At 39.3% G+C, this 12,926-nt stretch overlaps 1 protein-coding gene across 1 annotated transcript; it reads right to left on the bottom strand.

Annotated features, from left to right (window-relative positions):
- Window positions 1–10,415: 10,415 nt before the first annotated feature.
- On the bottom strand, window positions 10,416–12,435 carry LOC139893519 (7-deoxyloganetic acid glucosyltransferase-like). Its single transcript, XM_071876684.1, has 2 exons — window positions 11,895–12,435; window positions 10,416–11,362 (listed from the first exon to the last, which is right to left on the bottom strand). Exons 1-2 carry the CDS (start codon window positions 12,433–12,435, stop codon window positions 10,416–10,418), a joined length of 1,488 nt encoding a protein of 495 aa, XP_071732785.1.
- Between the last annotated feature and the right edge of the window lie 491 nt (window positions 12,436–12,926).

Raw genomic sequence — 12,926 nt, 5'->3', positions numbered from 1 at the left:
CCATCAGGAGTGCGTCGGCACCAATGGCGATACCCATTACGGAACGGACCTTCCCCAAATTCCGCGGGAATCACAACATCACGGGAGGAGAGCCAGTACAGCCACCCGTGCAGCCACCCCCAGCTGATTCATCATCCGACGACTCATCCACAGACGACTCTAGTGATGATGACTCCGACGAGGAGAACCTGATGATGCACCTGTACAGCCACCCTCCACCCCGCCGAAGAAGCGGTACCGTTTCGATGGCACCGTTATTTCGGGGATTAACGGAAGTCGAGCGTTCACTGACGCACATGGTCAGCGTCGTAGGGTTACCGCCCGTAAGCGGGTCGTGCCTTACCCTGCTGATCCTCTTGTGCGTAAGCCTTACTGCTATGCAGCATCTACTTTCGGAGCCGGACCGTCTGCACCACCGGCACCACCTGCACCAGCAGCACCACTTGCCCCGCCATCCTCTCCCTCTGTTGAGGAACTGACGAGGGAGGTGGAGATCCTCCGTGCTCGGGTGACTGAGCTCGAGGAGCAGATATACCACGTAATGGACATCCTTTACCCACCGTCACCATAGGTCATTTGTAGTAGATTTCAATATGTAATCTCGTTTGTAGTTCCATGCTTTCCTTATGTATTGTACGAACTTATGCGAATGTATGCAACTCTTTATTAATGAAATGGAACTTTGTATCGTTTAATTCTTGCACAGTGTTCTATTTACATTACTGTATGTTGGTTATGCGGTATTTGTATCTAATTGCACTACTTAATTGGCATGCGTTGTGTTGTTTCCCTACTTACCATATACTGTATTATCATATATTGAATGCTGGATTTTGACTTAAGTCAAAACTTCTGTTTCGAAGGGCAATGGCAAACAGACGAGTAACACCCACAGCAGCCTAAATCGAGGAAATGATTGCGGAACGAGTAGCCGCAGCCATGGCAAATGTCGTTCCCCCAGCCCCACCGGTTAACCAAAACATCCAGAACGGTTGCACTTACAAAGAGTTTCAAAGCTGCAAGCCCCACAACTTTAGCGGTACTGAGGGACCAGTAGGTCTGACTAGGTGGTTTGAGAAATTAGAAGCTGTGTTCCGCGTCAGCAACTGCTCAGAGGAAAACAAAACCAAGTATGCTTCGTGTACGCTGTCAGATGGCGCCCTAACCTGGTGGAACACACTGGCTCAAGCTAAGGGTATTGATGAGGCTTATGCCATTCCGTGGGAAGAATTTAAGGGGGCCATGATCGAAGAGTACTGCCCTAGGACAGAGATACAGAAAATGGAGGCTGAGTTCTGGGAGTTAAAGGTTGTGGGCAACGATCTTGATGGTTACAACCGTAGGTATCTGGAATTAGCGCTGATGTATCCCACGATGGTCACCCTGGAATTTAAGAGAATGGAACGCTACTTGTGGGGACTTTCCAAGTCCATTCAGGGGAATGTCACCTCTTCTAATCCACCTAACGTCCCGGCAGCTATGCGTATGGCGCATACCCTTATGAACCAAATTATCAGCAAAGAACTGGAAAAGGCTAAATCCGAATCGGGAGCCGGTGGAGAGAAGCGTAAGTGGGACTACAACAACAAGGGGAGAACCTATGAATAAACCTCCGCTAAGAGGCCTAACGATGGAAGGAACCCCAACCCGAACACTAGCTCGAACTCCAACTACAAGGGTAGTCTACCACAGTGCAAGAGGTGCTACAAGCACCATACCGGGTACTGTAATGCGGTCTGTGAAAAATGCAACAGAATCGGGCACGTTGGCAAGAACTGCAAGATTCCCATCCCAGCTGTGAGGGCAAACCAAAATGGGCCAAGGAAATGCTATGAGTGTGGACAGCAGGGCCACTTTAGGAATGATTGCCCCAATAAAAAGAAGGACGGCGGACCACCGTGTGGAAGAGCTTTCAATGTGAACGCAAGGGATGCCCGCGAGAACCCCGACTTGGTTACAGGTATATTCACAATCAACAATTTATTAGCCTCTGTCCTATTTGATACTGGTGCCGATAGAAGCTATGTTTGTAGACACTTTTGCTCTAAGATAGATTGTTCGTTAGTGCCTTTAGAGGAGAATATGCTAGTAGAAGTAGCCAATGGGAAACTTGAGAAAGTTGACCAAATTGGCCGAGGAGCTATTATTAACATAGCTGGCGTGGATTTTGAAATTGACCTAATATCTATCAAATTGGGAAGCTTTGACGTGATTGTCTGCATGGACTGGTTGACTAAAGTGAAGGCCGACATTATCTGTGGAGATAAATCTCTTCGTATACCACAAGGAGACGGTGAGCCATTGACTATTTATGGAGAAAGATGTAACTCTAAGCTGAACCTCATTAGTTGTATAAAAGCGCAGAAGATCATGAAGAAAGGATGAGTTGCTGTTTTAGCACACGTGAAGGCTTTAGAATCAGAGGAGAAGAGTGTAAATGATGTGCGAATCGTGAATGAATTCCCCGACGTTTTTTCGGAAGAACTGCCTGGATTACCGCCACCAAGAGCAGTGAAGTTCCAGATCGATCTAGTGCCGGGAGCTGCACCCGTAGTTCGCGCACCTTATCATCTGGCACCTTCAGAACTGCAAGAATTACAGAGTCAACTTCAGGAATTGCTCGACCGAGGGTTTATCCAACCGAGCTCGTCGCCTTGGGGCGCGCCCATTTTATTCGTGAAGAAGAAGGACGGATCCTTCCGCATGTGTATCGACTACCGCGAACTCAACAAATTGACGATCAAGAATCGATATCCTCTTTCCCGAATTGACGATCTTTTTGATCAGCTACAAGGATCGAGCGTGTACTCTAAGGTCGATTTGCAATCCGGTTACCACCAGTTGAGGGTGAAAGAGATTGATATGATGAAGACTGCGTTTAGAACCCGCTATAGTCATTATGAGTTTCTCGTGATGCCATTCGGTCTAACAAACGCACCTGCCGTATTCATGGATCTCATGAATCGTGTCTGCAAGCCTTATCTGGATAAATTCGTTATCGTCTTCATAGATGATATCCTCATCTACTCCAAAAGCAAGTAAGAACATGAGCAGCATCTTCGTTTAGTGCTCGAACTCTTGAGACAAGAGCAGCTTTATGCCAAATTCTCCAAGTGTGAATTTTGGCTGAAGGAAGTCTAATTTCTGGGTCATATTGTGAGTGATCAAGGTATCAAAGTTGACCCCGCCAAGATTGAAGCTATCAGCAAGTGGGAGACACCCACTACTCCGACTCACATCCGCCAATTTCTAGGTCTTGCCGGTTACTACAGAAGGTTTATTGAAGGTTTTTCGTTGATTGCACGTCCTTTGACCACACTGACTCACAAAGGAAAGAAGTTCGTTTGAGAAACCGAACAAGAAGCAGCATTTCAAACCCTGAAGCAGAAGTTAACCACCGCATCTATCTTATCGCTTCCTGAAGGCAGTCACGACTTCGTTGTGTACTGCGATGCTTCAAAGAATGGTTTTGGTTGTGTATTGATGCAAAGAACGAAGGTCATTGCTTATGCATCTCGTCAGCTGAAGATTCATGAGCGAAACTACACTACTCATGATCTCGAACTTGGAGCCGTTGTCTTCGCATTGAAGCTGTGGAGACACTATCTCTATGGAACAAAGACTACTATCTTCACCGATCAACAAAAGCCTCCAACACATCTTTAACCAGAAACACCTGAACATGAGACAATGACGATAGATTGAGACACTAAACGACTATAATTGTGAACTCCGTTACCATCCTGGCAAGGCCCATGTTGTAGCTGACGCTCTGAGCTGAAAGGAGAGAACGGTACCTCTTCGTGTTCGGGCTCTGAACATCACCATCCATTCGAACCTCCATAGCCAGATCCGAGTGGCCCAAGAAGAGGCTCTCAAGGAGGAGAACATATCTCGTGAATACCTGAACATCCTCGTCTCTAAATTCGAGGTTAGGGAGTCTGGACTCCGATGTTATGCCGGAAGAATTTGGGTACCTCTTTATGGAGATTTACGAAGCCTTCTACTTGATGAAGCCCACAAGTCGAGATATTCAATTCATCCAGGAGCCGGCAAAATGTACCACGATCTTAAGGAACAGTATTGGTGGCCAAACCTTAAGAAGGACGTTGCAACTTATGTTGGGAGGTGTTTGACTTGTTCGAAGGTTAAAGCTGAACATCAGAGGCCATCTCGATTACTTCAACAACCGGAAATCCCACAATGGAAATGGGAAGCAATTACGATGGACTTCATCACGAAGCTACCAAAGACGGTGGCCGGATACGATACAATCTGGGTTATCGTTGACCGTCTTACCAAATCTGCTCATTTCCTAGCGATGAAAGAAACAGACACAATGGAGAGACTTGCTCAACTGTACATCAAAGAGGTTGTATCTCGTCATGGTGTGCCTCTATCAATTATCTCAGATCGCGATCCCCGTTTTGCTTCCAGATTCTGGCGTTCTTTGCAAGAAGCCTTGGGAACCCGCCTCGACATGAGCACCGCTTATCGCCCACAGACCGATGGTCAGAGTGAACGAATGATTCAGACATTGGAGGACATGTTGCGTGCATGTGTTATTGACTTTGGAAAGTCTTGGGAAAGGCATCTGCCGCTAGCCGAATTCTCTTACAACAACAATTATCATACGAGTATTAAAGCCGCACCTTTTGAAGCGTTGTATGGCCGCAAGTGCCGTTCTCCTATTTGTTGGGCCGAGTTAGGCGAAGTATAAATCACCGGACCCGAGATAGTCCATGAAACGACGGAGAAGATTTCTCAGATTCAAGCGAGACTTAAGACGGCCCGCGATCGCCAAAAGAGTTATGCCAATCTTAAACGTAAAGACTTTGAATTCAACGTGGGTGATCGTGTAATGTTGAAGGTCGCACCTTGGAAAGGTGTAATTCGTTTTGGGAAGCGCGGAAAGTTAAACCCGCGATACATTGGTCCTTTCGAAATTTTGGAACGTGTTGGACCCGTAGCTTACCGACTGGATCTTCCAACTCAATTGAGCGCAGTTCACCCTACTTTTCATGTATCAAAGTTGAAGAAGTGTCTTGCTCCACCGGAAGTTGTCATACCATTGGAAGAACTTACGATTGATGACAAACTCCACTTCGTGGAAGAGCCTGTCGAGATTATGGACCGTGAGGTCAAAGTTTTGAAACACAACAGAATCCTGATCGTCCTAGTCCGATGGAATGCCAAACGAGGACCTGAGTTTACTTGGGAGCGAGAGGATCAAATGAAGCAGAAGTATCCTCACCTTTTCCCAGCTCCTCCATCACCATCAGCTTAAATTTTGGGACGAAATTTCCATTAACAGGTGGGTAATGTAACGACCCGACTTTTTCGACTTGCTTTGTGCCTTGTATTTTAGCGAAACTGCGTATTTGTGCGTACCGTGTTACTTTATATTCTGGAATCTTGATATACGTGGTTTACTTCCATTTATATGTTAAAACGTGCCTTAGAGTACGTAGGATACTTAACTTGATCACCGAAAGCCTTTATAACCGTTAGTGTTACTTAACGTTTCGAATAAACCGCGGACTGCGCACACGTTTGACTTTTGTCGTAATCGGAATATTATGACTGCCAAATATTAATTATTATTTTATAATAATAACTACTTGGCTTTTGGATGCTTAATTTTATTTAATTATTTACTAGATCACAATAGTTAGTCTTGTTGGACTTTCTACCTTATTGGACCTTAGTCCACCCTACACTAGCCAGTGGCCCAATTAATTAGCCCAAGTATTATTTACTAGTGACCAATAATAAATAAAATAAATGCCCATTTAATTAGATGAGTCATACTAGCATTTGGATAAGGATTATCCATAATGTTTCATGGGATCCTAGCATAAGTACCTACTTTAGACAACCACTAACCAAAAAGCAAGATTGTGTCCCCCCCTCCCCCTTGAAAATCACGGCCATGAGGCCATCCACCTCATCAATCCATGTCAAAATTTGCCTATAAATACTAGCCATATTCCTCTCATTTTACACTTTCTTCCATTTGTATTTCACACACACTTATTCTCCTATCTTCTTTCTAGTCTTTCTCCCTCTAGAAACTTGTAAGTATTTAATTTTTCTTCTTCCTTTCTAATTCGTGATCATCATCATCATGGAAGATCAAGCTCTGAATTTTTGTTCTGTTTTACAACATTTTGGTTCGTATCTACAAAATTGTAGAACGAAAATTGGTTCGAATATCTTTTTTTTGTTCAAATTTCACCTGTTTTTTTCAAAATTCATTTTTTTTTTTTTTTGATTTAGCCCGATTTAGAGTTTAGGGTTTAGGGTTTTCGGGTTTACTCCGTAAACCCTAAACCCTAAACTCTAAACTCTAAACCGTTCGTGTAAAAAACTCATTCTAAACCCTAAATCTAAACCCTAAACCCTAAAATCTAAACCTTAACTTAATTTGATGAAAATTGATGTAAAACAAGTGTAGAACAGCATGTTCTACATCTACATCATGTTCTACATAAAATGTAGAACCAAGCAAACAATGCACCTATTTTTTTTGTTCGGCCTTGTTATTTTTTTTCTCGACTACCCATTTTTTGTTCGGCCGCGTCTTATTTTTTGCTCGACTAACTTAGTTCTCAGATTTCTCATTGCTTAAAAGTTCTCATTTGATCCCTCTACTATATATATATGTATGTATATATATGTATATATGTATATATATGTATATATGTATATATATATGTATATATGTATATATATATATATATATTCTTTGCATAAATTCCTAAAAAAAAGTGCTCTATAATGACACAAACATTCAATAAGTACCAACACTTCAAAACCCCCTTAAAACCCTAGCATTACAAATAACATCACACATACCTAATTTAAAAGTTTTATTAACTGTAATGTTTAACTAAAAGATCACTAGATCCATAAACGAGATAAAAATTTCGAACTCCTGTACACAAATTACGATACACAAAAGTTGTATAAACTAGTTATCTAGACTCTATGGATCTGATTCATACACACATACAAAAGTTGTATAAACTTGTACCTCTTAATACATAAAGCAGTAACAAGTGGAAACAATGTAAATAAATCAGAGCGACATTCATATAAATATAAAGACATGTTAAACCAACTAATTTCAAGAAACCCTAACTCAATGAATAAGATACTTCTACTAATAAGTAATGATGACTAAATCACGAAATGAGAATAGTAAAATGAATAATTGACAACGAAAAAGATGTAAATCTTTGTTTACCGTATCGTAATTGGTTTGAATGTGAATCGGTGATATAATCTCCTAGTTCCCCGTCCGTCAATTTGAGAGCGGTTCGATGCGATAATTTGTGAGCGTACTCTTTATATATCGAGGAATCGGGGTACTAAGTTTTAAAAATTACTACTATTCCATCCCAATTTTTAGTTTTTGAAGTTATTAAATGACAAAATTTCATTCCTCGTCTCTGAACTATACATCGACTTTGACTCCCAGTCCTTTTTCTTTTTTTTGTGCATTACTAGTCCCTAAACTATGAAAAGAGTACATCCCTCGTCCCCCGTCTACTTTCTGTCAAAACCTACCGTTACCCCTTATCAAGTGCATGTCATGTGAGGGTATTTTTGTCATTGTTTTTTCTTCTTATATCATAAAAACCCCAAATCTTCACAATTGAACCCAAATCAAATTAGGGTTTTCTCCCCCCCTTAAAATCGAGCACCTTTTTTCTCCAAATCATACACAATTCACACTGATCAACATTGCCTATTTACCGTCACTTTCAGTCATCACAATTACATAATACTCTGTAATAAATATCATGATCAGTTAATCCTAAATACATAATTACTTAACAATCATAGAATCATAGAAGAAAATAAAGTGATAAATCAATTCAATCATAACCTGCAGCACACGCATAGATATGAGGAACTTCATCGAACACTTCTTTGAATTTTGAATTAAGAATTGAGAATCGAAGCTCGGCTTTTTCAAGTAGCGATCCATCACCGTAAACTAAATCGAGCTTTGAGTAAATTGGAACTGGTTCATCTTCGTGTTTCGCCATTAATTGATATCAATTTGATGAACCGATTGTTGTCGTCGTTGCGTTGTGTTATTGATGAATTATAATGAATTATGAATGAATAATATAACAAGTGGACAAAAGGATCACCGAAGATTCGTGAATAAATAATGGATAATTGATTCGCTTTCAAAGTTGCAATTAATAATTTGTGGTGAAAAAAACTGACTTATACAAGAACCAAAATATATAAATTATATACGAAGTAATTCGTAATGTTTTATGTTCAATGTTTATTTAGTTATCTGGATCTGGATAAGTAAATACGAGTATATACTTGTGAATTTAAGGGGGGAGAAAACCCTAAATTGATTTGGGTTCAATTGTGAATTTGGGGGTTTTTATGATATAAGAAGAAAAAACAATGACAAAAATACCCTCACATGACATGCACGTGATAAGGGGTAACGGTAGGTTTTGACAGAAAGTAGACGGGGTGACGAGGGATGTACTCTTTTAATAGTTTAGGGACTCGGAATGCACAAAAAAAAAAAAAAAAAAAAGGACCGGGAGTCAAAGTCGATGTATAGTTCAGGGACGAGGAATGAAATTTTGTCTTATTAAATCAACAATGTTTATGCTGCTTTTTTGATTTGTAATTTTTGGGTCATCCTCGAGTGTGTAGTGGTACTCACACATCAGTTTTTGATCCATGCACATTTTTTACCATAAAACTTATAATTATATCCTTAAATTTATCTTGAGAGTTGAGCCACTATTATTGTAAGTAAGGACATCATAGTAAATTAGGTGTGTATGGATCAAAAACTAGTGTGTGAGTATCACCACCCATTTGTTTTGGTACTTAGATTCAAGGGGCAATCTAAGCTTTTACTGGTAGGGTCACGGGACACCACTAGTTTGAAAATTTTGTGTAGAAAATAATTTTTAAAATGTTTAGGACACCACCAAATTTAGGACCCCATATATTTTTTAAATTTATTGTATCTCCTTTAACTTTATAGGATACTATTAAATTTAACTAGTCGGACCTCATATATATTTCGAATTTGTAGTTTTAAAGGTAAACAATCAATAAAATAACATTAAAATATATGTACTACTGAAAAAATGGGACCCCACTTAGTTTCGTTTCTAGAATCGCCGCTGCTTGATTTCCTGTTTTTCATGTTGGTATGGAATTTTGTTGTTTGTGGCTTTTGGTTTGTTTGTGGGCCATGTTTGATCATTGGGTTTTCGGGCCTTGGTTAGCCTTGCTAGTTTGTTTCTTTTGGATTTGGCTCTTTGTTTGTTCAGTTCGTCTCTAGATAGTTTTGGTTAGTTTTGTTGGCGTTAGTTTCTTTTTTTTTTTTTTGCTCTCTAAGTGCGAAACAGTCATGGGTCAATAGTAATATAGTTCTCCGAAGGATCCTTTCACTATTGGTGAAAGTCCCAGATTCTATATAAATTATTTATTTTTTAGCAAAAAAAGAAATAATGATAAAGTAAATAAAAAAGTATTTTGTGTAGAATTATTAAATTTAGACGGAAAGAGTATCATAATTTGAGACGGAAAAGGTATCATTTTACCCTTAAATAAACATAATCAAAATTCATTTAGGTTTGTCAGTAACAAGAATGATATCCGTATAAATTCATCGTAGGGGTTTCTCCTTGAGGGACACTATGAATGTATTAGTTCGAGCATGGTAATGATCGAGTGAGTGGATTTCGAAATCGCGTTCTAATCCCCTTCAGTGACTCGTCGTTCATAAAAAAAACAACCACGTTAAAAAAAGATAAGTAATTACCATCTAATATATAGACAAACGACACAGACCAACGAGAAACAAATTGTTGTGTGGAAAAATCAATATCTCGACATAAGCTAAGAGGCAGATCTTGGACCGCATAACTTTTTCTTAATTTTATGACCCATGAAACAAGAGTCTTTTAATACCAACTTTTTATAATGATATATACAACTAATTATTGTTGTAGATTAAATTAATCATATTATCATATATCAGATATCAGATGTTAAATTATACACCTTATGTTTCAATTCTATTATCCCTCAATTAAAAAAACATAATTTATAAAATATTTTTAATTTAATACAGTATATAGTAGTATTTTTTATTCATTTTTCAGTTTAACCCTATATTTTTTAAAACTAACTTTTTAAGAGGTCAGGAATTTTATGAAGATTTTATTTCCAAAACATATGGGTCAACCATCAAAAAGAGATTATTGGGTCGAGACCTATGCACGCATTCCTTTTTGGTACCATTAGTCCACTACTAACCATATGAGTCCAAGAATAAAAACTTCAGTTACGAATGTCACCCTAAGATTGAAACTTAGTTCACAATTTAGGTAAGCACATAACAGTAGTAGTTACTTCATTGTTGAGCTCATTATTCTTATATCGTCGATTAGACGAGCGAAATTGATGGATGATGATCCCGTCTCACCTATCGATTCTTTCGCAAGATTCGCCCACTTATTGGTAGCTCGTGTAAACACATCTCGATTCACATCCATTATATCATTCACCGCATTCTCAATGATGAATCGATCACAACTATCTTTCATGTCGATTCCAGCCTTCCATACTTCGCCTACAAATCGACTATTCACTTGTTGGTCCACATAACACGGCCAACAAATCATCGGAACACCTTCAACTATGCTCTCTACAGTAGAGTTCCATCCACTATGTGTGAAAAACCCACCAACGGCCGAATGGGCTAGGACGTCTTCCTGTGGGGCCCAATCTACAATGCAGCCCATTTCTTTTGTACGCACTAGTAGTTCACTTGGAACTTGCGACTCATCATACCCACCCGTAATTGATCCTGGGCGTCTCACCCATAAAAATGGCTTCCCACTGTTAACAACACCATGCCATATTTCAAGCAGTTGTTCAAGTGTCAAGGTGACCATACTCCCTATGCTAATGAAAATGACTGTTTTTGGAGCTTGTGTGTCGAGCCACAATAAGCAAGTTCGATCTTCCTTCCAAACGCTATTTGATGAACTAGTTTCGGGCGATTTTTGTGTTGGTTTGGGCTTGAGAAGAGATTTGTGGAGAGAGTGTAATGGGCCGATAGTGTAAATGTTTGGACAAAGTCTTCGCATATGTGGGAGTATGAGATTGTCTAACTCTTCGAATGTGTTGAGTATGAGGCCTTGAGCTCGAGGAATGGTCCGGGCTTCCTCTAAGGTTCGTTGGATTTCAGGGTCCGATATGTCATTGAGACGACAGAAAACAGCAAGATCCCGTTTTCGAAGAACTTTTTCTGTTCCTGGCACGTTTTCAACATGTTCGTCTAAATCATTTCCTGAAGGGAAAATAAATCAGCATATATCATCGTTATTACCTGTACCTTTTATGTAACGTTTGTTGCTAGTAGGTCCATCTCATTTAAAAGGTGAGAAAGATATGGCATACCCTTCTATCTTCTATTATCTTAAAATTTGAAAGTCAAACAATATCATTTGCGAATAGGGAACACCACTTTTTAATTTATCTACACATAATTTAATATTATACTCTTAATTATAATTAAAATATTAATATAAGTTCAACTCTCTAGGAGTATAACCGTGAATTTATTAGACAAAAATGTAGATGGATCAAAAAGTGCTGTGTGATAATCGGATCCATTTTTTGAAGGTAAACAACATTTTGAGACCCCATTAATTGACTTGTGATTCTGGAAATCGCCGCTGCTAGTTTATATATAGAAAATAAGGCATTATGCATCATAATCGGAACCATTTCAGAATTTGATAAGATACAAAATTATCCTTATTAAGTATTTTTGCACATTCTACAAAAATTAACGTTACATTCAATTTAAATTTACGTACCTGTGAAGGGAATACACCCAGCTTCAATAAGAGGAGCAAGATTAAAATAAGAAGTCCACAAGCAACATGGACTAATCGTTTCGAAACTAATCACGGGAGTGGAAGTTTCAATCGCAACCTCAACCGCAAAACTGAACACACCATCTGGTATCATAACAGTCACTGGCCGCTGCGATCTCCTACTAAACCTACCCGAAACCATCATCTCCCTGAAAAGTGGTTTAGTCACTGCATCTATTGCATCCATCACCTCCTGAAACCGATCACCCGATACCGGGTTTTCATGGTCCAATCCATCAGGAATAGTCTCGAATTTGAAGTTGGGGTAGCGACTGAATCGAGACAACACATCGGTGTGGCGAATGAGAGGGCGTTGAATGTGATCGGTGTTAAGGAAGGTGACATGTATGCCGGAAAGACATAAGAGTTCGGCTAACTTTAGAGCACCGTTAACTGGGCCTTGAAATGGTATAGGAAATATTAATGCATGAGGTTCGAGTGGTAATTTACTGTCCTTAATTTGTTGTTGAATCGGATCCATTTTTGGATCAATCCGGAGAGCTTACTAATTAGACGTTGAATTAACAAGATTGGTTAGGTTATATTAATTACATTGATTATAATTATTATATATACGCTGATATCATGAAGATTGAAGTCCGTATATAGAGGGGTTTATGCGAATATATCGAAATTCCCTCCAAATTTAATTAGTAGAAATTTATGCTACATGACAAATTGACAATCAAGTTGGGCACATGCAACATTAATCCAACGGAGCTTTAACCCTTCTCTATTTGCCGGCCATATACTTATATTTGAAGTTGTGAGTGGGAAGTTGATTTGTACATTACATCTCTTTTTATATACTATCAAATAAAGTGTCGAGGGGTGTTGTATGAATTAGTTACTTATTCATGTCGGTGATTTTAGTGTCATCTAACGTACATTTTAGTTAGTTGCGATTTATTTGAATGCAGGTGTTAGTTAGCTATACTTACCAACGGGTTCGAAGAGTGTGGAGTACACGCC

This window comes from Rutidosis leptorrhynchoides, chromosome 2, assembly GCF_046630445.1.
Source record: "Rutidosis leptorrhynchoides isolate AG116_Rl617_1_P2 chromosome 2, CSIRO_AGI_Rlap_v1, whole genome shotgun sequence".
NCBI classification, from domain to species: Eukaryota; Viridiplantae; Streptophyta; class Magnoliopsida; order Asterales; family Asteraceae; genus Rutidosis; species Rutidosis leptorrhynchoides.
Note: the sequence above shows the minus strand (reverse complement) of the source record. Positions and strands in the feature narration are given on the sequence as shown.